This window comes from Sphaeramia orbicularis, chromosome 13 (genome assembly GCF_902148855.1).
Source record: "Sphaeramia orbicularis chromosome 13, fSphaOr1.1, whole genome shotgun sequence".
NCBI classification, from domain to species: Eukaryota; Metazoa; Chordata; class Actinopteri; order Kurtiformes; family Apogonidae; genus Sphaeramia; species Sphaeramia orbicularis.
Genome location: NC_043969.1, coordinates 21,548,618 through 21,574,120, shown reverse-complemented (window position 1 = coordinate 21,574,120; position 25,503 = coordinate 21,548,618). Strand labels below are relative to the sequence as shown.

Here is a 25,503-nt window from a genome sequence, read left to right as displayed (position 1 = left end):
CAGACCATGGACTGTCCAATACAGGACACTTATGAGCCTTACGGGCTTCTCTGGGTCTGCTTTGTGGTTGTTGTACCTGACCACTAGTATGGCCGTGTGCATATTTACTCTTGTGTGATGATCTTTGTTCATCACAAGTTCCTTAAATTGTATATACTATCTGTTTTTGCTCTTTCAAAGACTTTTCACATTTAGTACTTTTTGGCATTTGTGGTTGTGCAAACATTTGCTAAGTGTAGATATATTTTCCATCTGAATAGTATAGTGTTGACTTTGACAGATGAGACACACTTGAGTTAAAATGTAGACATTCTTTATTATGTTTGTGTGCGCCAACTGATAAGGAGGTGTTAGTCTCTGTGGGTTTCCTCACAGTTAAAGGAAAAGAAACTGAAACCTTGCCTCAGGCATTATAGGAGGTATATGTGCATTGTAGTGTCTTCATTTTAAAGGGAAACTAACTGTAGCGACAGAGAGGAAGTTACATTGGAGAACAACTGAAAGGTAGAAGAAAAAAATTCATCCACAGTCTTGGTCAATGACAGGAAAAAAGAAAGTGACAAAGAAAATGGAGACAAAGACTAAACTAATTGGTTAAAAGGAGCTAGCTGGTCACGTTTATCCTCTGCTGACATAGGTTCACACGCTGTCTTCTTGCCTTTCTGTGTCCCTGTCAGTACTTTGTGTTACCTCACCCCAGCCTCTGGTTAACTCATTTCCTCCTCATGTTTTTTCCTCCCCTCTGACGCGTTGCCTTGTGTGTATGTAAAAGATTGTTGTATCACTATGGAAGAGGACTCCTGAGCATGCTGAGGCAGGTAACGCTGATACAAGTCATATTTCTACACACTGTCAGTCTCTACCAGACCTGTCTTTTATGTTCGCTCTTCCTCCTTGTCCTCCCTTCTTTTCATTTTGTTTGTTGTCACTGTGTTAAACAAGGAAGCCTGTTTTTCTTTCTTTGCTGCAGCGGTGTTGGAGCCATTTGTGCCTGTACTTATTTACACAAAATAAAAAACAAGCTCCACTCAGTATGAGTTGTTGCTTGTTTAAATGTGTGTTTTTGTGTAATACTACTTCAAAGGGGGTATGTTAATAATTCCATGATGCTTTGTAAGTTTAGATATCCTGCCTGGTCTTTAAGCTGTACAACTGAAGGGACTGTTTGTATTAATGTGTTTACCCGAATGACTGTGAACATTCAATACCAGTAAATTGGGAGTTTACAGATGAAGTAACAGAGATTTTAGCTTTTGTGTCAGTAGTTCCCTTTAGCACCGACAGATTTATGAATTATGGACATAGGCTGTGTGTTACAGTACTGAAAGGCTTGTGGCGGATTTCTTTTGTTGTGCCCAACTGTTTTATTTGTTGTGTCTAACATTAGAAAAGAATGTTAATGAAGGATGTTGTAGCTTAATTTTTTTTCAATTGGCTAAAGGGTTCCTCAGGTGTTTTAGGTCATTCTTGTGTTCAAGTGTACAAATTTAGGCAAATGTAAGTTAAAAAATGTGCTTTGTTTAAAAAATGAATGGGTATTGTTTCTTAAAACCTACTTTTGTGTAAAAGTTAGTTTAAGAGCATGTTAAATATAGCATCTAGCTAGAAGCCCTCCTTCCCAGCACTCTTCCTCTGAGAGAAAGGAGGAACACGTCAGTTTCCCGTCATTGTGGGACTTGTGTGTGTGTTATTTTTGGGTTTAATATCATATTGTAAGAATGAATGGTCATTATATTTAAACTCTTTTTATTTTATTTTATTTTGTAATTTTGTTTTACTTTTGAGCTTATCATGCATGTCTTTCTCATACTGAAATCGTAGTGGATGAAAAGGTCATTTGCTACTGTGCGTCTCTTGGCATACTGTATTATGCAATATAAACATTGGTATACTGTATGTTGTCATAATAACTAATGAAAACACCATGTTACCCCTATAAATGGCCTTTTTAAGTTGAAGCTGCACAATAATAGTAGCAGCCAATGTGTGAGGCCATTAATCAGACTATTTGGAGTATCTTGTACTTGTGCCCTGCAGTTAAATGCCAGTGCGTAGCTTACATTTTTGTACCATAATCATTGTAGGCTGTCTTAAATGCATTCAACTGAAATACCAGTATCTTGTTTTGTTTTTGCAAAGTGCTTATAATTAATCTGATATATATATATATATATATATATATATATATATATATATATATATATATATATATATATATATATATGTATATATGTACAGGGTGGGGAAGCAAAATTTACAATGAACATTTAGTTGTTTTTTCTCAGCAGGTACTACGTCAATTGTTTTGAAACCAAACATATATTGATGTCATAATCATACCTAACACTATTATCCATACCTTTTCAGAAACTTTTGCCCATATGAGTAATCAGGAAAGCAAACGTCAAAGAGTGTGTGATTTGCTGAATGCACTCGTCACACCAAAGGAGATTTCAAAAATAGTTGGAGTGTCCATAAAGACTGTTTATAATGGAAAGAAGAGAATGACTATGAGCAAAACTATTATGAGAAAGTCTGAAAGATACTATTAAAGAAGAATGGGAGAAGTTGTCACCTGAATATTTAAGGAACACTTGTGCAAGTTTCAGGAAGCGTGTGAAGGCAGTTATTGAGAAAGAAGGAGGACACATAGAATAAAAACATTTTCTATTATGTAAATTTTCTTGTGGCAAATAAATTCTCATGACTTTCAACAAACTAATTGGTCATACACTGTCTTTCAATCCCTGCCTCAAAATATTGTAAATTTTGGTTCCCCACCCTGTAAACAAAAAAAAAACAAAAAAAAACAAACAAACAAAAAAAAAAAAAAAAAAAAAAAAAATATATATATATATATATATATATATATAAATAGATATATATAGATATATATAGATATATAGATATGTACGAAAAAAAAAATTATAGTACTGATATTGCACAGGCACTGCATACACAATCATAGTGACTGTGAAAAAAAAAAGGAAATTCACAAATGAGGAGGAATAAAGCGGAACTTTCACAATACTGGATGGACAGAAAACAGGCCTGTGTACTCATTCTTGACTTTCCCAGCAGCTAGGTTATTCTTTTTGTAGATTCTTGAGCTCTGCATGAGTCAGTTGCACAGTTTTTAGTAATTAGGCCCGAGCCGAGTAAAGCCGGCGCAGGGCCTATTGAGTCTGGGCGCATGGGGACGAAATCACCAGTGACGCGGTTGCCTTTTGCCACTGTCGCCACTCTCACACGTTCACAGCACTGAGACCTTTCCGAAGATGTACATGACATGTGCACAAATCGCATATTTACACCTGCTCAGAATGGATGGGAGTCAATGGGCCACGCCCACTCGGGGTCAGTCATGTAGGTGTAAGTGCACGACACATGACATCTGACCCCACAGACATGTGGGGGAGCTCGAGAGCTTTCAAATAGGGCCAGTTATGTGGTTGCCATAGAAACGGCTATATTGTTCTTGCTCAGATTCTTATTCTTATTTTTTTTTTTTTTTTTTTTTTTTTTTAGGGACTGAGCCAAGAGGGCAGGTCCACTCACACAGTGAGTGGACTTGCCCGAAGGCAAGGCCCCTATTGTTTTTCATTCGTTTTTTATTATTTTCCCGACGCCACTTTGAACTGGATTTTGACCCCCTAAACATGCTCAAAAACTCACCAAATTTGGCACGTATGTCAGGTCCGGTGAAAAATTGGATAAAATGCAAAAATTTACCCCATAGGTGCCAAAATGGGCTCTCTAGCGCCACCTATGTCAAAAAACACAAAAACCGCCATAGCGGCCAGCAGGAATGTCCAAGAGACATGAAACCAATGTCAAAACGTTCGTTCAGCACTACAAAAATTATAGGAGGACGCTATGAGCTCTCTCCAAGAGGAAGACAGAAAATTGCCTTTCAAAGTAAAACCCTCAGTTATATACAGGGTGGGGAAGCAAAATTTACAATGAACATTTAGTTGTTTTTTCTCAGCAGGCACTACGTCAATTGTTTTGAAACCAAACATATATTGATGTCATAATCATACCCAACACTATTATCCATACCTTTTCAGAAACTTTTGCCCATATGAGTAATCAGGAAAACAAACGTCAAAGAGTGTGTGATTTGCTGAATGCACTCGTCACACCAAAGGAGATTTCAAAAATAGTTGGAGTGTCCATAAAGACTGTTTATAATGTAAAGAAGAGAATGACTATGAGCAAAACTATTACAAGGAAGTCTGGAAGATACTATTAAAGAAGAATGGGAGAAGTTGTCACCTGAATATTTGAGGAACACTTGCACAAGTTTCAGGAAGCGTGTGAAGGCAGTTATTAAGAAAGAAGGAGGACACATAGAATAAAAAACCTTTTCTGTTATGTAAAATCTTCCTGTGGCAAATAAATTCTCATGACTTTCAATAAACTAATTGGTCGTACACTGTCTTTCAATCCCTGCCGCAAAATATTGTAAATTTTGCTTCCCCACCCTGTGTATCTTAACTGTCCTCACACTAAAGACTTGTCACCCAGAAATCTTAACACTGTTTTTTGCTCATCCTGTGTTGTTTCTATCTAAACAGAATCTAACCTGATCAAACAAAGAATTAAAGACAAACTGACAGTGTTCCTCCCCAGTGCCAGATGAAACTGTCCTTTATTGTCATCTGCAGAACAACAACTAAACTAAATAATTAGTGCTGGGCAGCGATTAAAAATTTTAATCGCAATTAATCGTGTGGATTTCTGCGATTAATCACGATTAATCACATAGTTATATGGGAGGGGGGTGCTGGCATCAACAGTGTGTATTGCCTTTAAGTGATATTTCAGACTTGAAGTACTCCGGGGATAAAAATAATTCCACATTGCAGTGCTTCCAAACAACTTTGTCCTTCTCAACCCCACCATCTGAAAACATTTAAAATGAAAATGTCCATGGAAAACACCGGTACTTTTCTCCATGTTTATGTCCCCACCAGTTTATTTCCGCTTGTGAGTGATTGACAGGAGTCTTAAGCCCACTAATAAGTACTAATACTAATAAGCCCAATAATATGTGATGTTCAGTTGTTCAAAGCAAGCAAATGTATATATTTGAATAAAAATGAGGACATGATAAAAATGTGAATGGTACACAGACACACACACAATAAAGTTTTACAAAATCAAAGCATTATTAAAAATGGTAAAGTATAAGTTTTATGCTCACCTGTTTGTACAATTTCAAGTCACTCAAACAGATTCTGTCTGTCACACACACACTTGCATACACACACAGTAGGCTTTTCAAAATAAAAGCCTCATTAAAAGGTGATGGTGGTTTCAGCAGAGGGGCGCAAGTGTTCTGTAGGGATGAAAGGAGGATGGATGCAAAAGGGAGGAGGCTGGCGTCTGTACGGAGAGGTGTGAGTGGAGCTGAGGTGTCAATGGCCACGGAGGCGGAACTCACGGGAGGCGGAATGTAGGGAAGACGGAACGTATAGAAGGTGGAACACATGGGAGGCGGAATGTATGGGAGGCAGAACTAACGGGAGGTGGAATTCATGGGAGGTGGAACGCACGGGAGGCGGAACATATGGGAGGCGGAACACACGGGAGGCGGAATGTATGGGAGGCGGAATGTATGGGAGGCGGAACGCATGGGAAGCAGAACGCACGGGGGATGGAATGCACAAGAGCCGGAATTCATAGGAGGCGGAATGTACAGAAGACGGAATGTAGGGGAGGTGGAACGCATAGGAGGCGGAACGTATGGGAGGCAGAACGCATGGGAGGCGGAACGTATGGGAGGCGGATCGCCCAGTATGAGGTCCTGCCCAATGCTGCTTGCAGCTTTAATTTTTCTTTTTTTCTGTTTTTCTATGTGTTTGTGTGGTACTCCGACGAACAAATCAACTTTCATAGACTTTTATTAGCAAACAAATAACATTTATGCAAAAAGTCCGTTTTTGTCATCGCCAAAACTTGACCGTACATTCACTAAGTTCACAGTGATGTCTATAGAGTTCAGAAAAAAACAGAAGTGAAGAATATGAAGAATATTGATATTGTATAACAGGAGCGGTTTGCCTGTAAATGTAAATATTCTCAGTAAAGTCGAACAAAAAGCTGTGAGAATGAAGCTGTATGTATGATTACTAACAGGATTTGTTAATCCTGTGGGGGCAGAGTAGGACACAAAGATGTTGTTTGTCCTGGAAAATGTTTGGAGATAAAACCTCAGCAGTCCAGAACAGGTTTTGTTTCATTCTGTCACTAGAATATTTAGACAAAAAAACACTGATCGAGGAAATGAACCTGCACCAATCAGCTGCTGCTGAAGGTGGAGCTGCACCGCAGAAACGCACCTGAGCTTCAGGTTGGAAAAAGAAGTTAAAGCCACATCACACTGACGCAGTTACAGGCAGATGATCCAACCTTGTACTCTGAAATTCAACTACATTCATCACTTCTTTATCGTCCTGAAGCTCAAACAGCAGAGCTGCTTCTATTTACTGCTTCAGCTGAGGTGAGTGAAACTTTCTGCTCTTTTTTAGGGACCGAGCCAGAAGGCAAGGCCCCTATTGTTTTTCGTTCGTTTTTTATTATTTTCTGTCCGTCACTTTGAACTGGATTTTGACCCCCTAAACATGCTTGAAAACTCACCAAATTTGGCAGGTATGTCAGGTCCGGCGAAAAATTTGATAAAATGCAAAAATTAACCCCGTAGGTGCCAAAATGGGCTCTCTAGCACCACCTATGTCAAAAAACACGGAAACTGCCATAGCGGCCAGCAGGAATGTCCAAGAGACATGAAACCAATGCCAAAATGTTCCTTACATCAAGCACTACAAATGTTCCAGTGGGCGCCGAGCGCTAACTCCAACAGGAAGTCAGAAAATTGCCTTTCAAAGTAAAACCCTCAACTTAAAACTAGTATGAGCCAGTTTGTCATATTGGCTTCTAAATAGCACCAAAAGATAGAGTGAACCCTTCTCAAAAAACTGTCTTCGCAAATTTCTAATTAATGACTCAGTTATTTTTTTATAAGTTCGAAAAAATGCGATGTTTAGGACAAATTTTTCAATTCCGACTTTTCCCCACATGTTATATATCCATACATTCAGAAAAATCACCCCAACTCTCCCGTGCAAAAATTTTTGAGATAGGATGTACATTTGTGGATTTATAAAATATTGTTAGTTTTTATGCTTTTTTGGCTTTAACCTACCATTTGACCCCCTCAACATGCTCAGAAACTCACCAAACTTGTCACATATGTCATGTCTGGTGAATACTTTCATACAATATCAAAATTAACCCCTTAGGTGCCAAAATGGACTCTGTAGCGCCACCTAAGCATACAAAATTGCCCCTTGTGGCCAGTAGGAATGTCGTACAGACATGAAACCAGCGCCAAAATGTTGGTCTCATCGAGCCGGAAAAATCTTACACTCACACTCATTAGCTAAATCCAACAGGAAGTTGGCAATCTGCCTCGGCATGTATTCTATTTTCCAGGAATTACAAAGACCAGGTGTTTTCCACCCTCACTGCTTATTCAGTTCAGTCTCTTATGACTAATATTATTCATTAAATAAGCTCAGGAGTCTGTGTGCTTGCCTCTAGTCCAAGAATTTTTGAGATTGGATGTACCGTTATGGATAAATCGCAGTTTGTTTCTGCAAATTCTAGCAGACTCCTTCTGCCACAGACTCTGAGTTTTGTCTCTGTTTCGTAATTCGACACCGATGAGGAGACTGACAGGGAAACAAAAGGTGAAAGCTGATTGGCTGAATCTTTTCCTGTGGAATGCATACAGTGAAACCACCAGGTGGTGCTGTAAGACCATGAACAGACAGTCAGATTCCTAGTGTGACTAAAAACATGACAAGAAACTTCACTGACAAACTGTCTACACACAAGAACATTTGAACAATATAGAAAAAATATGAAAACTGCATAAGAAATATATGTATGTATGTAAAAAATTATATATGAACAAAAGTTGAATAAAAATGAAGACATGATAAAAATGTGAATGGTACACACACACACAAAAACACACACACAAACAGACACACACACACACACAAACAGACAGACACACACACACAATCAGACACACACACACACATAAAAACACCCACAAGCGCGCGCACGCACACACACACACACACACACACACACACACACACACACACACACACACACACACACAATAAAGTTTTAGTCAGAAGGCAAGGCCCCTATTGTTTTTTGTTCGTTTTTTATTATTTTCTGTCCGCCACTTTGAACTGGATTTTGACCCCCTAAACATGCTCGAAAACTCACCAATTTGGCAGATATGTCAGGTCCGGCGAAAATTTGATAAAATACAAAAATTAACCCCGTAGGTGCCAAAATGCGCTCTCTAGTGCCACCTATGTCAAAAAACACAGAAACCGCCATAGCGGCCAGCAGGAATGTCCGAGAGACATGAAACCAATGTCAAAACGTTCGTTACATCAGCACTACAAAAATTATAGGAGGACGCTATGAGGTCTCTCTAAGAGGAAGTCAGAAAATTGCCTTTCAAAGTAAAACCCTCAGTTATATATATATACATATATATATATATTTATAGTGATGGCCCTAGGGCCTCTGTGCTGCCTGTCTGTATCTCTGTGGATGTGCTACCTTTCCTTGCAGTAGCTGCATTGCGTCAGTGTTAGTGAGGCGGACCCTGGGAATCAGAAACACCCGCGGCCGTGGTTCCCAGTCTATAAAGGATGGCTGTCCAGACCGCGCTCTCTCTCTCTCTCTCTCTCTCTGCCACCAGCTGGATGCTCAGCCCGAGCCACCTTTTGTTTTATTGTATTTTGTGTTCTGGTTATGGTTTAGTTGGCACTTATTCATTTTTGTAAAATAAATCACGTTTAGCATTGGTCCTCCGTCCTCCGTTTGATATTTTTGTTGTGGTCCCTGAGCCAGACCATAACAATTGGGGGCTCGTCCAACTGTAGAACTTGACGGTTCTGTAATGTTGGTTTTGTGGAGACTGTTCTGTCTTTCTCTTTGTCCAGGAAGCTCTTTGTTTGATGTTCACGCCTAAATGGTTGTGACGTCATTCTAGGGATTCGCGGCGGGATTCCCCGTGGGAACGCTCGTAGGCAAGGATTGTAGGAGGAGAGGAATTGTTCCTGGGCTGGTTAAGTAGCCGTGATAGATGTGCGAATGTGGAATTTTTGTGTAGAAGGAAGCAGGAGAAGTTGCGTGTTGGCCTCAGCTCTGTAATCAGTGGGATGACTCCCCGGCAGGTTAAGAGCGCTTCCCCTTTGGGATTCACTGAATCACTGTAGTGTGGGGTGAAAGTGGTTGGAAGCAGTTGTCTTGGGAGCACGTCCATAGTGCTGACGGGTTGCCAGTTTTCTGGTCGCTTTGTCACACTAGTGGTAGAACAGTGCGTAAGTACCCACCATCAGTATCCCCTGAAGACTAGGGTTGAGTTTAGTCAGACATGGTCAGGCAGTTAGCGGGGGTGTCCATCCACTGAGATCTTGGTGACCATACTATCTGGTATGGTCTGAGGCCATAATCGTGTCTTCTTTTTGTTTTCCTGGTGTGTTATTTTTTGCGCATCTAATGGCAGGAGTAGAGGATTTTGTGAGGGCTCCCTCAGAGGAGTTTGTGGAGCAGTGCACAAAAGAGCAATTGCTGAAACTGGCAGAGCATTATAATATATATGTCTCTGATAAAAGGTTGAAAGAAAATGTGAAAGCAATTGTTGTGGCAAATTTGTGTGACATGGGAGTGTTGAAGGCCACGACTGTGTCACCTGTTGAGGGAAAGGCTGCAGCGAGTGTCGGTGTGCAGGACGCAGGCTCTGCTTTAACTTTCGAACAGCAGAAGGAGTTGCTGATGTTACAGTTTCGGTTAGAGAAAGAAAAAACAACTCGAATTGGAGCAGTTGAGGCAAAAAGCTGATTTGGAAAAAACTGTGGCACTGTAAAAAATTAAGGCAGCAGACTGAGTTGGCTAAACTGGATTTGGAGACCCAGAGACTGACTCTCATTAGTGAGGGCGGATTGCCTGGTGGTCGGACTGGTGACTCTGGTGATGTTTTAAGTAATCTAAGATTAGTCCCGAAGATCAATGAAAGAGATGTAGACACATTTTTTGTCCTGTTTGAGCGTGTAGCCGACACAAGAGCGTGGACTGACGCAGACAAGGTAGTGTTGTTGCAGTGTGTGCTGACAGGGCGTGCACAGGAAGCTTTTTCCTCACTTACTGCACCTGACAGTGGTAGCTACTTAAAGGTTAAAGCGGCAGTGTTGAAAAGTTATGAACTCATTCCTGAGGCATATAGACAGCGGTTCCGGAGCTGGAAAAAAGGAGATAAATCTTATCTGGAGTTTGCGCGTGAGTTGGGGACGCATTTTCACCACTGGTGTGCAGCTGCAGGGGTAACAGACTTTGAAGGGTTGTGTGATTTAATCATACTTGAGCAGTTTAAAAACTCAGTCCCGGAAAAATTGGCAATGTACATCAGTGAAAAGAAAGTACACACGGCGGCGGAAGCAGCCGCGCTTGCTGATGATTATTTGTTGACCCACAAGAGAGGCAGAGGGGATTTCCCTGCCTGCGCTGATGGTCTGGTTGGGGGCATGTCCCCCTGGGACAGGCCTGGAGCTGGGTTTGTACCCGCTCAGAAAGGTGATCGACTCCGTGAGTATGATGATTTTTGTCATTTCTGTCACAAAAAAGGACACTGGAAAAAAGACTGCCCCGTGCGTAAAGCACGCACTAAGTCTGGTGGGGGGCCTGTGAAGCCAGCTGCCATGACTGCGCCAGTTTCTGATGCTGTGAAGTAGAGTGGGGACGTTCCATCGTCCATCCTGTTAAATCCACATTTAAAATCGTTTCTGCCATTTATCTCAAAGGGTTATGTGTCGCTGGTGGGCAGCCAGGATAAAGTCACGGTAATAATGTTGCGGGATACGGCGGCATTTGATTCATTCATTTTGGGGTCTGTTCCGATGAGACGGATACGGGTTCTTTTGTTCCCATAAGGGGTATGAGAATGTCAGTTTTCCCTGTGCCATTACACAAACTGGTCCTGCATTCAAATTTGTTCAGTGGGGTTGTGAAAATGGGTGTGCGTCCTGCTCTGCCTGTAGAAGGTATCCAGGTTATTTTTGGGAATGATGTTGCTGGAGGCCGGGTCTGGCCTGATCAGCCAGCCCGCCCGCTGGTTGCCCTGATACCACTTGGCACTCGTGGGCCGGATGAAAATGAAAGACGTTTCCCTGATGTGTTTAAGGCATGTGCTGTGACACGGGCGATGACGAGAGCTGGTCCGGACGCCGGTGGCGCAGATCAGGCAGAACAGAAAGTCTTTATTGCTGATTCGTTGATTTCACATTTGTCTAACTGTCCATTTTCTGTGTCCCACAGTGAGTTGGTGAAAGAACAAAAGTCCGACTCCACATTGGCAGATCTGTTCCAGTCTGTGCGTCCTGTGGGTGAGGTGAAAGATTTGGGACAGGGATATTTCAGTGAGAAAGATGTGTTGTTGAAGAAATGGGTGCCACAAGGAGAGGGTTTCGTGGGGGAGCCCGTGTATCAGGTTGTGATACCTACAAAATTTCGTGATGTGGTTCTCCGTGTTGCTCATGATGAGTCTGGTCACATGGGTGTTGCTAAAACATATGACAGGATTCTGCGGCATTTCTTTTGGCCACGGGTTAAGAAAAGTGTCTCAGCATACATAAAAACATGTCACACCTGTCAAGTGACAGGAAAACCAAACCAAGTTATTAAAGTGGCTCCATTGTGTCCGATTCCTGCTGTAAGTGAACCATTTGATCATTTGATAATCGATTGTGTTGGTCCTCTTCCCCCCTCTAAATCTGGCTCAGTGTATTTGTTGACCGTCATGTGTCAGAGTACTAGGTACCCTGCTGCATATCCGTTGCGCACGCTGTCAGCCAAGGCAGTGGTACGTGCGCTTAGCCAATTTATTTCCATCTTCGGCACACCTAAGGTTATTCAAAGTGACCAAGGTTCTAACTTTTCCTCACATTTATTTGCACAAGTCTTAAAACAGCTACATGTTACGCACAACAAGTCCTCTGCATATCACGCACAGAGCCAAGGAGCGCTGGAGCGGTTTCATCAAACATTAAAATCTTTGTTGCGGGCTTATTGTGTGCAGATGAATGCTGACTGGGAGGAAGGTTTGCCATGGTTATTGCTGGCAGCGAGGGAGGTTACGCAGGAGAGTACAGGGTTCAGTCCTAATGAGTTGGTTTTTGGCCACACAGTGAGGGGTCCACTGACTGCTCTAAAGAGTGGTTGGGAGGAGGCAGAACCTCCTCAGAATATCATAGATTATGTTAATGGTTTCAGACATCGTCTTTATGCTGCAACTCAACTGGCAAAAGAAAAATTGGCCTCAGCTCAAAAGAAAATGAAGCGCATTTATGACCAGCGAGCTGAGCGTCACAGTTTTTCTGCAGGTGATCAGGTTTTGACACTGTTACCTTTAGTGACATCACCGTTTCAGGCCAGGTTCATGGGTCCGTATATAGTGGTTAAGCAGCTGTCAGAACAAAACTATTTAATTTCCACACCTGATCGACGAAGGAAAACTCAACTTTGTCATGTTAACTTATTAAAACCGTACCATGCTCGGGAGAGTCCGACACAGGATGAGTTAGGTGATGATGCGCCAGCTGTGGGTGCGCACGCTGTTTGTGTTGGTAACACGCTGACAGGTTCTGATGACACACTGTGTGAAGATGGTTTACCTCAGCCTGACTCTGCTGTGTTGACTGGTCGGCTAAAGAATTCCCAGATGCTGTCGAACTTAGATTGTGTTTTGGGCATCTGTCTGCGGTGCAGCACACAGAGTTGGTTGACCTCATTCATAAACTCCCCAGTCTGTTTGGTGACACGCCGACCTGTACACATGTGTTAGAACATGACATTGAGTTGGGTGAAGCCAAGCCAATTAAACAACGCTTTTACAGGGTTAATGCAGAGAAGCGTGTGGTGATGGATGCTGAGATTGATTATATGTTGGTGAATGATATTGCAGAACCATCGTCCTCCGCTTGGGCATCACCGTGTGTGCTTGTCCCAAAGACAGATAGTACACCACGGTTTTGTACAGATTATAGAAAAGTTAACAGCATCGCCAAAGCAGATTCCTATCCTTTGCCCCATATGGATGACTGTGTGGATCAGGTGGGTTCTGCCATGTTTATTAGTAAGTTCGATCTCCTGAAAGGATACTGGCAGGTCCCACTGTCCCAGAGAGCGCGTGAGATCTCTGCTTTTGTCACTCCGTCTGGGTTGTATTCCTACAGAGTAATGCCGTTCGGTTTGAGGAATGCACCTGCCACCTTCCAGCGTTTAATGAATAAAGTGGTTGGTGATCTGGAAGGTTGTGCGGTGTATTTGGATGACGTTGTTTTTTCAGATTCATGGTCTGTCCACATTGAACGCATCAAGGCACTGTTTGTCCGCTTGGCTGAGGCGCATCTTACTGTGAACCTGGCAAAGTGTGAGTTTGCTCAGGCCACAGTGACTTACCTTGGTAAACAGGTTGGGCGGGGCCAGGTGCGCCCTCTGCTGGCGAAGGTGCAGGCTGTTTCTGACTATCCTCCACCGCTGACAAAAAAGGAGTTGATGAGATTTTTGGGTTTGGTTGGTTATTACAGGTGTTTTTGTCGCAATTCTTCCACCGTTGCGCCATTGACTGACTTGCTGAAGGCAAAAGCAAAGTTCATCTGGTCTCCTTTGTGTCAGTAGGCATTTGAGAATGTCAAGGCGATTTTGTGCGACTCCTCTGTTCTGGCTGCACCTCATTTTGATAAACCATTTAAGTTGCAGGTTGATGCCAGTTTTGTTGGTGCTGGGGCAGTACTCTTACAAGAAGATGATGTTGCTGTCGACAGACCTGTGTGTTTCTTTTCCAGGAAGTTTAATAAACATCAGTTGAACTATTCTGTGGTGGAAAAAGAGACCCTGGCTCTCATATGGGCATTACAGCACTTTGAAGTGTATGTTGGTTCAGGACCAGTGGTGATCTACACAGATCATAACCCTCTCACATTCTTAAACTCATTGCGGTGTGCAAATCAGAGGCTTACTCGGATATAAGGCATATTAAAGGGAAGGACAACCTGGTGGCTGACGCCCTGTCTCGTGCTCCTGTTTGAATTTTTTTCTCCACTGCTGTCCTCTTTTCTCTCTCTTAATTTGCTTCCAGGTACCAGTTGCTGGGAGGGATGAGAGTCATGCAGGTGATGTAGAAAAATAAGAGATGATGGTGTTTTTCCTCACATTTGTTAAATAGTGGGTAGTGGGTAATGTAATCTCGACAGTTTTCATTCTTGGTAATTTACTGTGGCTGGTTGATCCACAGGGTTCCTAGTCGGACCCTGTTTTGATGTGGGGGGGGTGTGATGGCCCTAGAGCCTCTGTGCTGCCTGTCTGTATCTCTGTGGATGTGCTACCTTTCCTTGCAGTAGCTGCATTGCGTCAGTGTGCGTGAGGCGGAGCCTGGGAATCGGAAACACCTGTGGCCGTGGTTCCCAGTCTATAAAGGATGGCTGTCCAGACCGCGCTCTCTCTCGCTCTCTCTCTCTGCCACCAGCTGGATGCTCAGCCCGAGCCACCTTTTGTTTTATTGTATTTTGTGTTCTGGTTATAGTTTAGTTGGCACTTATTCATTACTTTGTAAAATAAATCACGTTTAGCATTGGTCCTCCGTCCTCCGTTTGATATTTTTGTTGTGATCCCCGAGCCAGACCATAACTCTCTCTCTCTCTCTCTCTCTCTCTCTCTCTCTCTCTCTCTCTCTCTCTATATATATATATATATATATATATATATATATATATATATATATATATATATATATATACACACCACGGTTTTGTACAGATTATAGAAAAGTTAACAGCATCACCAAAGCAGATTCCTATCCTTTGCGGAACGCATGGGAAGCAGAACGCATGGGGGGTGGAATGCACAAGAGGCGGAATTCACAGGAGGCGGAATGTATAGAAGACGGAACGTAGGGGAGGCAGAACGCAAAGGAGGCAGAACGTATGGGAGGCAGAACGCATGGGAGGTGGAACGTATGGGAGGCGGATCGCCCAGTGCGAGGTCCCACCCAATGCTGCTTGCAGCTTTAATTTTATTTATTTTTCTTCTCCTGCTCTTTGAGCTCAAATTTGACCCCCTGAACATTTATGAAAACTCGCCAAATTTTGCCCAAAATTCAGAAGTGCGAGAAATTGAATTTACATATAGGTTTCGTAGATGTCGGTAAAGAAATGTTTCAGCAGCGCCCCCTTGAAAAGTGGAAATGCATTACGCCAATGGGAGCGCGTCCAACATAAAGTTTGTCGTAGAGCCATGAAAATCGGTACACAGATTCATCATGAGGAGACAAACAAAAAATATTATTATGGCTACACCCCAAAACCAACCCTTAGTCGGCCATATTGGATTGAAATTTCCAAAATGCTGAGTCAGCGTTTTCGCTGACATCGTATTTTAACTCTCTCCTCCTTGGGCATTTGGCCGAATGAGCTCAAAATTGGTGTACAGTATCTAGAGAAGTGGGGCATCAAAATTTAGCCAAATTTTTTGAATTGGTGTCACCGTTTTTGTGCGACGAGGTTGCAAACTTTGTGAAGTTTTTTCGAAAATTTACCATCGCAAAAATTGCTTCAGCTCAGACATACAAACACCGATTTGGCTTAAATTTCAATCAGATGTCTATCTCCCAGGCCTACACCCATTTATTAAAAGAAATTGAAATTTCGCCCTATAGCGCCCCCTACAAATGTACATTTACAAAAATGACATCAGTTCGGACATACAAACGCCGATTTGGCTCAAATTTGACTCAGACATCTGTCTCCCCGGCCTACACCTATTTGTCAAAAGAAACTGAAATTTTGCAGCGCCCCCTACAAAATTTTTAAATTTTTTTAATTAAAATTGCTTCAGTTCGGACATACGAACACCGATTTGGCTCAAATTTGACTCAGACGTCTATCGCCCAGACCTACACCCATTTATCAGAAAAATTTTACATTTGGTGCTATAGCGCCCCCTACAACTTTACCTTTACGATAATTGCTTCAGTTTGGACATACGAACACCAATTTGACTCAAATTTGAATCAGTTGTCAATCTCCCAGGCCTACACCCATTCATCAAAAGAAAATGACATTTCACTCAATAGCGCCCCCTACAAATTTACCTTCACGAAAATTGCATTAATTCAGACATACGAACACCGATTTGGCTCAAATTTGACTCAGTGGTACATCTCGCAGGCCTACACCCATTCAAAGAAAGAAATTTAATTTTAGCTGCATAGTGCCCCTTACAGATTTACTTATACAAAAATGTGTTTAGTTTGGACATAAAAACAAAGATCTGCCTCAAATTTGAATCAGTTGTCAATCTCCCAGGCCTACACCCATTCATCAGAAGACATTGAAATTTGGTGCTAGAGTGCCACCTGCTGAACGATGGACATACTTCTACTGGACGTGCCCGTGGCGAGGGCCTTTAGATGCCGCTTGCGGCTTTAATTTGTCTTTGTTCTTTTTAACAAGAGAGAGATTAACCAACATAATCAGTGCAGTATATAGTCTTTGTAATGCACTTTCTGTATTATTTTTGTATCTCTATATACTAAGTTATTACATTTTTAGTGTATAAAGGTGAAATAGTGTTAGGATTGTAAAAATGCCCAAATATATTAAATAGAGATGCAGGTTTTATGCTTAGATTCATGTGGAGAATTGGAAAGTGCCATTGAAATGACAAAATATGTTGCTGTGAACAGTATGTTTTCCTTCAAAGCAAAGGAGCATAATATTGAAAATATAGATGCCCCCAACCCTCACCTGTCATGAGCTCTTAATAGAGACACTAAAGTTCTGGATACATTTTCGATAACTTAGCATTAGCACTGTGTCTGTTTTGGTCTTTTGGGGCAGAAAAAGAAGAGGTTTGGAGGGAATTAAAGGTGACTTGGTCATCATATTTTGACATGTCTTGTGCAGTATGTTGTAAAAGATATAAGGTGCTGTGCTGTGAAGGACACTAGAGGAATTTATATTATCTTATTATATTTTATCTGCCCTTGAAATGCTGGGTTAAGTGTCTACTCGGAAGAAGGGAATGCAGATCGGTCAATAGATGGGTATGAAATGAATGTGTCACTGTGTGAACATCAGGCACATAACTCTTGTTTATCTGCATGCAGAGGGGATTCAGAGGTATGCTGTATTTACTTGGAGACTGTATCTTGCAGTTTGAGACAGGTTCAGACTTGTTGGTGAAACCAGGCATAGGGAGAGTCAGTCAGGAGGAGAGCAGCGTTACAAACAGTTCGCCACACTCCCACATCCAATTCTCAAACCACCAAAGAAAGGCGAGTAGCTGTAGAGCAGGCAGGGATGTGAACTGAAGCAAAGAAAGTAGAGAGGGCATGAAGGGATGAAGGGGGGATAAAAAGGGGGGAGGATGTATAGAATTAGTCGTCTCTGTGGAATTTTCACCAGGCCTCATTTGAACATGCAGCCTGAGGACTTTTCTCCTGATCCAGAATCCCCTCCTGATCTGACCTGTACATCTTTGTCCCACAGCCCACCTTCAACCAAGACACCCACTGATGAGATGCAGAAGGACCAAACTCCACAGGTCCCAATTCGTATCAGGACATCTCAACCACAAGAGAATATACAACAGCCCTCTCAGTCTAACACCCAGCCGGCTCTTCCAGCCAGGAGGGTCCCCCCACCCCCCCGAGAAACTAGTAAGTATAATAGCCATACAGCTCTAATTTAGTATTTACATTTCCTTTTAATTTACGTTTGAATTAATTATATTAAATAAAGTACTCTATATGGAGTAGGGGAATTAATGCAACAGTGAATGGAAGAGAAATCATGTCATTATTCAAATAAAATGTTTTTTAAGTTGTACTCTAGCCATGGAATTCAAGTTGTCTGACATCTGGTACACCTCTGTTTTTTTTTGTTACAATTTACTTGACGCCATCATCAGAAATTACCAACCTCTGTATCTGACAGAAAGGAGTATCATCTCCAGGGAGTGATAGCAATAGAGCATTTTATTTTTGTCACAACTTTCATTGCAGAAATGCGTTACAAAAGAAATGACATGCTCCAAATACTTCACATGAAAAATGAACATAAAACAGGGATAATGAGTAATGACTGTAACAAAATACCGAAAGTTAAATGCACTTAAGACACAATCAACATGAAAGTAACAACATGAAAAGCTACACATACTGAATGAGACAAAGTAAGAGAAACAGATTACATAGACTGCATCAAGACTCAGAGGATTTAGCATTGTATACTCTTAAGTTTCTACCCAACACACATCTTGATTCTATCAAGACAAACATTTTCTCTGAACATTTTCCCATGGGGCAACCTTATGGTGGATGTTATCTGTGTCGAGCACAACTGAAGACTATCAGTGGTGCTTCTCTTCCTACATGAGACAAAATAATGACATATTCCTGTGTAGAAGTTATATATTATTAACCTTGGTAAAACAAAAACAAAATTATCCGATAATTCAATACGTTTACAGCCTTATAATCAATCATGGTTAAGTTTTGTCAGTCAGTAAGACAGTCTCCTCCTGTCTTCACATATTATGTTGACTGGAAGAACAGGCTTTTGCTACAGTGTTTTCAGTGTTACTTAGAGTCACCTCTTATTTGCCTGGAGCAAATGGATTTACTCTATCTTGGCTAAAGTTTAAAGTGACAGTTTGTTCATAGATTAAAGAAGTATTTCTTTCAGCACTGCCCTGGCAAACAAGTCAGAAGTTCATGACAGACCATTTGTTTCACATGCAGCTGATTTAAGACTAGCCCATTTTGATCTTTGGTTTTAATATGTTAGTCAGCAGAGCCTGAGTTAAGACAATAAGTGCGAAAAACCCAGTGATCTCTTCTTACAGTTTTTATGACGCTGACAAGTCAATAAATCGAAGTTTATTTATATAGCGCCAAATCATAACAAAAGTTATCTCATGACACTTTACATGTAGAGCTGGTTGAAACCAGACTCTCAAGCCAATTTACAGAACCCAGCAGAATCCTCCAGGAGCAAACAAAGTCTGGATTATTTCATCTATTTGCAAAACTTTGAGCTTTTGTACTTAACAGAAACTGCTCTTGTACAGGTAGTAGAGAAGCTGACTTGTTTGTATGTGTATGTGTACACTTTGACTGTTTCAACATAACATTGATTAACCTATTCTGTTTGATTGAAAGGAATATTTGTAATACAAATAAACCTGAGTAACTGGTTCCTGAAGAAGAAGCTCACAACACTAGTATCTAGAAAATGCCAAACAAAACTATGCTCAGGTTTTCTTGGCTCATGTAGATGAACAGTTGATTAGCAGTGCCCTCATTTGTTTTTTATCATACCCAATATCCTCCTTCTTGTTTTCCTGACTTGTTTTTCCCGCAAGTGATGATCTACATTCCTCTAAATGAATTCCAGTAACCCTTTGAAAGAAGGCAACAGGGTTGATTTTTATCTTATTGTTTCATTTAGCTAAAGAAATGTTATGCTCAAAAAGAACATGAAACATTGCACCTCATGTAGGTTAAATTCTCTATGTATGTGTCTGATCCAGTGCTATATGAGTCTTATCTAATCTGTTCTTTCAGGGTTAGGATCAGTTGACCATAATTCTGATGACTACGAGGATCCAGATTTATTTTACTCCTGTGTTCATCCTGTGAACACACCATACAGGGTAAGATTGTGCAAAGTGATCAACACCATTTCCTTTTCACTTATGGTACAGTATGAGTGACAGTTGTCTCCTCCAATAGGATATGTCCCTGCAAGTGCCTGTTCAGGTAAAGGTTCAGTACAGCTCTTTGTGCAGTGATGATGAGCTGCTGGATGACGACGAGTGAGTCACACTAAAACATGCAAACAACACAAACACACAAGAAACACATCCAATTGATCCTCAGTAGGTACAAACCAACAAGAGTTATGTAGACTGATTTGACCTTTTTGTTTAGTGCAGGGCTGACCTTGGAGTCAGCTTTTGGCAGGGTTTGTTAAGTACTCACCAGTGATTAGATGTCTTTGTTTGCTCAGTGGCTGTATTCCCAGGCTTGATTGTATGTTGAACTGTTTTAGCATCTTTGTGAAAGCTGATTTAAAACAGGCTTTTGCATTTACTTTGTGTTTTGCATTTCTGTAAGCTAAGTATTATGTACTTTGGCAATGTTGTACAAATGTCCAGTACAGGATGTGATTATAAAAGCATGAGAGGATTAAAAGGTGAACTGAGACAGCCTCACCTGATATACAGAGTGGTTAGTGAGCTGATTTTCTCACAAGTATACAGAGTTGTTTTATTATTATTATTATTTATTATTTTGAATTACCCACTCACGGTATATTTTGACTGTAAATTATTTCTAAATGTTTACATGTGAGTGAGAGCAAACTCTTTACAGTTGCAGATTGTAGATTTGGTGAGCAGCTACTCATGAAAGTCAACACAGGCCCCTCTTCAAGATGAATACTGCAACTAAAAACAAACACTAATAGTTATTGTTGTCCTGCTTGAAAGCTTGAGGCAAGAGCTATGGTTTCTGTAGTGACACCAAAAGTATGCTCATTGGTTTCCTGGCTGATGAAGACTAGTAAATGTAAAGTGACTGTTTGAAATGTGTCCTATAACTATTAATAATGCACATTTATCAACTTTATGTTGTTAGTTTATGTGTATTAGTGTATAAGTTTATTTATCAAGTATTTACTGTTGTTCTTTTTTTTTGTGTTTAAGTACAACTCTCTGGTCAGACAGTCCCATCAGCAGTCAGCAAGGCAGTCTGTGCCTGCCAAGTATTGGAAGACTGTCTCCAGCCACTAAAGATGACAGCCCCCAGCTGTCTGCTGTCATTAAAATGGGCTGGCTGGATAAGAATCCACCACAGGGGTAAGAAAGATAACACATTCTAACTGTGTGAATAAACATACATTATGCCAAAATACACTGTAGTATGATAACTGCAAAACATCTGTATGCTGTTGTAGTAAAAATATAATCTGTTTCCAGAGTTTTGAATGTGAGTACACAGTATTTTTGTTTGTGTGTGTCCTCATTGACAGGGCATTGTATTACCAGAGGCGATGGGTGAAGCTAGATGTTGACTATCTAAGATATTTTGACAACGACAAGGTAAAACTAAGTCTACAGGAAATACACAGTAAAGTTGTCACATCAACTATTGGAACATCAACTGATGCATTCAGACTCACCCACACACGTTTTAACCACAGGTACTGAACTGGGTGAAAGAGTGGTTGTGTGTATGTATGTTGTAGGAAGTTTATTCTAAGGGGATCATCTCGACTGCCTTCATCACTAATGTGTCCAGTGTGGGAGAACTCAAGTTTGAGGTCGTCACAAGTAACCGAACTTTTATCTTCAGGGCTGAGAGTGAAGGTCAGCCAATGTTTATACTTCTTTAAAACACTCTGACTATCATGTGTGTGTCTATACTATTATATAAATGCTCCTTGATTTACATTAATACAGTGCACTTTTATACATGCATATTTTACTTGGTGATTGTCATTTTTGTTATGTTGTATTCCAAATGGTTTCAGCCGAGAGGAACGATTGGGTGACTGTGCTGCAAGATTGCACTGGAGGGCGCTCACGTCACAGTACCATGAATCCTAATTCACCTTTGAGCTCAGACTTTCAGGGTTATTTGGAACTTAGAGGGTTACGCTCTAAACTTTATACTGTTGTTGCCTCAGATAAGGTCTTCCTCTACAAAAACATGGAGGTAAGGATGCCTCTGTTCTCTGTGCATGCATGTAGAAGTGGAAATGTTAACATATTTCAAATAGTTATGTTTTTGTTTATTTTTCACATTAAATTCTGTTTAAAAAATGTAGACTGAGAATATCTGCAATTATATTAACAAGTTGAGAATTACCTATTCAGCAATATTCATCACCTACTGTATATCATCATTTACAGTTTTTGTATTTTGTTGTTAATTAAGAACAATCAAGTGGTCATTATAAAGAAAAACTTGCACAGAGCCACCAATGACTCGATGTTCCTTTTTACTTTTTATAAACGATATAAATCCAGCATCATTGTCAGTAACTGTTTATACTCACAGAGGGTTTATTGGCAGCATCGATGAATATTAACATGTTTGTATACAGTCTAGTAAGTACTCTTAAGTAGAAGGAATGAATGAATGAATATATAAATATAAATAAAGAGACCAGGTGGGGTTTTCCTTAAATTTTAAGGTTTCAAGTTTTCAAGTGGGTAGAAAAAACACAATCACAGTTCAACTCACTCTATAACAGCCGAGGACCTGTTCATTTATTTTCAACATAATACTTAGGAAAGCCTTTCATTTGTAGGGGGGGAAACAAAAACAAAGCTATTAACTATATTATCTATCTATTACTAGGAACTATTGGTATTGGTATTACTATTACTATTATTAGGAACCATTTATATTTATTCTTGCCATATGCCATGCTGAATTAGCTTTTCCTGTCATGTAGAGCAGCTGACTTTACAACGAGGAAATGTTGATATTGTAATTAATGCACAAATGTAAATGTAATATAAATTAAATTCAACTGGTGCACAGTGGATAGCACTGCTCACATAACTACATCTATGATATCTCATTAATGTTTTTTTTTTCCTTTTCTCCAGGACTACCGTATAGGAGTGGGTATCACATCGATCGATATGAATGTAGGAAATGTAAAAGTCACAGATCGTCGTTCATTTGATCTTACCACACCTTATCGCATATTCAGGTATTGTTTTTACACACAGACACTAAAAGGAAACTCTTGACCTAAATGTTTGCTTTTTGTCAGTATTTAATATGGGCAAAATAAAGGAGTTGAAAGATTTTTGTCATCTCAGTGATGGGTCAGTATTTTCCCAGAGGGCTTTAAGAGCAAAGTTGTGTTTTATTTTAAGGCCATAGCTGAGTTGGTCTTTAGAGTGAGATACTCAAGGGAATTTAGATCATGTTGTTTTACGAAGAACTCTCATCATGCAGATATCCTCAGCCTGCTCTGCTGGACATCTTTTGAAAATTTTGAAAAGGCCTTTGTATGTGTGTGTACAAGTGTGAGGAAGAGTGAGGGAGATGAGTGTGCACAAATGTCGGCATTGGTGTGGTGTGTGTGGTCTTTTGGCTCAATGTGCACAGCCTGCAGTGCAAGGGCTCAGCATGACAGGATGGGAAAATTTCAAGTTTGTGTAAAGTTTGTCTATTTATATAAGGCCATGTACGTGTGTGTTTTTTGGTTTTGGCATTTTCTTTAAGTGCTGCTCCAGTACTTTACTTGAAGAAGAGAAAAAGCAGACAAAGAGTGTGTGTTTGGGCTCATGACAGTGTGTGCTTATATATAGAAAAGTCTGAGACATTGTAGTCATTTGAGAAGTGTGTGTGTGTGTGTGTATTTTTGGGAGAGAAGCGAGAGAACCAAAATGTTGCCAGTTGGATGAGAAGAGGAAGATTTGAGCCATGTGTCAAGCAACAAATCTGTCTGTGTGTGAACGGGCTTGAATGTGTGTGTGTTTGTTCTGTTCGTGTGGTTTCCAGACTCTGATTTGAGTATATTTTGCAGAACAAGAGCAGGCAGTCAGTTCTTAGTGTGCTTATGAGCAGAAGAATATACAAACAGATAGGAAGGACTAACACTGCTTTTCTCATCTTTGTCACTTTGGTGTTAACAACATGTCAGCATTAACTCTTGGACGTCTACTTGTCTCTGTCCGCAGTTTCATGGCAGAGTCAGAACAACTGAAAGAGCAGTGGGTGGATGCCATGCACAATGCCATAGGTGAGGCATTGTCTAACAGTGAGGTGGCAGATCAGATCTGGATGGAGCGCAGTAACAGCCTGTGTGCTGACTGTGGGGCTCCCAAGCCGGAATGGGCAGCCATCAACTTGTGTGTGGTGGTCTGCAAACGATGTGCAGGTTTGTGGGTTTTAGATTATATCTATTGTGTGTGTGTGTGTATTTGTGGTGTGTATATCTCTATCTCTCATAGCCTCTCATGAATGTACTGCAGTGCAATAAATTTAGCCTGTGACCTTAACGACTTGAAAGCACTTTTTATGTGGTGATGACAGTTCTACAAAGTTGTACAGTTGTTCAGTTAATAGATGTATCACATTGCAGACATCATAATCAAGCAGGCTTGTGAATGTTTACACCTGTAGTGTTGATATACAGTAGATGGAGTTATGTTTTGTCTAATATGTCACAAATACTGACGTTGGAATAATTCAGCTTTTATATTCTATGCTGCAGTTGTCTGATGTTGACTTAACAAATGAAGAGTTGTATTAATCAATGAAACCGTAGCCATGTGCAGTAATATGGTAAATTAAACGTGCAGTAGATTGGGAGACTCAAAAATAGCTGAAGTGAATCAAGCCTGAATTTAATTATGAGGCCAGTGAAGTTTCACACTTCTAGTGTTACGAAGAACAAAAAGTGGTGTAAAGCAAACATCAGTTGTCACTGTGGTTTTGGCCAGCTTGTTGTTGAATTTCACAGTGGAGTTAGATGTCAGGGTTTCATTTGACATCAAATTGTGTGTGTGTAAATTGACATTGCCTGTGTGTGCATGGTTTTCAGGACAGCACAGAGGACTGGGTCCTAGCATTTCAAAGGTTCGTAGTCTGAAGATGGACAGGAAAGTCTGGACAGAGGAACTCATACAGGTATACAGAAAACACTTGTAAAGAATTATTTTAAATAATCCAACTAAAAACATTAGTTTAAATCTTCACTACATTTGAAATATTTAACCAAATAAATAATTTTCACCACTTTAGTTTGCATCAGAGGACTGAAACCATTAAACATTAAACAATATATGTCATATGTTGTAACCAAATTTTACCCTCAAAGGAACTTGGACTAGTGTTAGCAACACAAAACATTTGTTGATTTACACACATGAAGAGAATGATGATAAATAGCTTGTCACAGGATTAGTGCAGAGTAAGAGTACTAATAATCCAGAGGCTTGCCCAATTAACTGCACTGTGTATTGTCACCCATGTTGACATCCTTATAACCACTATGCACATGGATCCTATGTTTCCTAATACTGAAATACTTCTAATCCTACCTACGTTGCAGGTGTTCCTGTCGCTAGGCAATGAGAGGGTCAACAGTTTCTGGGCAGCTAACGTTCCTCCAAGTGAGGCTCTGACACCATCCAGCTGCAGCGAAGAGAGACGGCGCTTCATCACCAACAAATACCGCCAGGGCAAATACAGGAAGTACCACCCCCTGTATGGAAACCAGAAAGAGCTTGACAACGTAAGTCTCTTCATTTGTGCTTTCTTCCATGTTACCCTCAACTTCGGATATTAAGCTACAGCTTGAAAAACATATTAAA

General features: G+C 40.7%; 1 protein-coding gene across 6 annotated transcripts in view; it reads left to right on the top strand.

Moving 5' to 3' along the window:
- arap1 (ArfGAP with RhoGAP domain, ankyrin repeat and PH domain 1) overlaps positions 1 to 25,503 on the top strand; it is a 75,785-nt gene that overhangs the window by 19,014 nt on the left and 31,268 nt on the right. For 5 of the 6 annotated variants that reach the window (XR_003937117.1, XM_030152093.1, XM_030152092.1 and 2 more), the window contains exons 3-13: positions 17,646 to 17,815; positions 19,724 to 19,812; positions 19,892 to 19,974; positions 20,866 to 21,018; positions 21,192 to 21,261; positions 21,408 to 21,528; positions 21,693 to 21,877; positions 22,780 to 22,886; positions 23,866 to 24,065; positions 24,732 to 24,817; positions 25,242 to 25,424. Coding sequence is in view for 5 of the 6 variants with exons in the window: in XM_030152093.1 (XP_030007953.1) it covers positions 17,646 to 17,815; positions 19,724 to 19,812; positions 19,892 to 19,974; positions 20,866 to 21,018; positions 21,192 to 21,261; positions 21,408 to 21,528; positions 21,693 to 21,877; positions 22,780 to 22,886; positions 23,866 to 24,065; positions 24,732 to 24,817; positions 25,242 to 25,424 (1,447 nt within the window). In the remaining variant the exon portion in view is untranslated. Of the gene's footprint in view, positions 1 to 696; positions 819 to 17,645; positions 17,816 to 19,723; positions 19,813 to 19,891; positions 19,975 to 20,865; positions 21,019 to 21,191; positions 21,262 to 21,407; positions 21,529 to 21,692; positions 21,878 to 22,779; positions 22,887 to 23,865; positions 24,066 to 24,731; positions 24,818 to 25,241; positions 25,425 to 25,503 lie in introns of those variants that run through there. The other variant, XM_030152094.1, reaches the window with a different exon arrangement.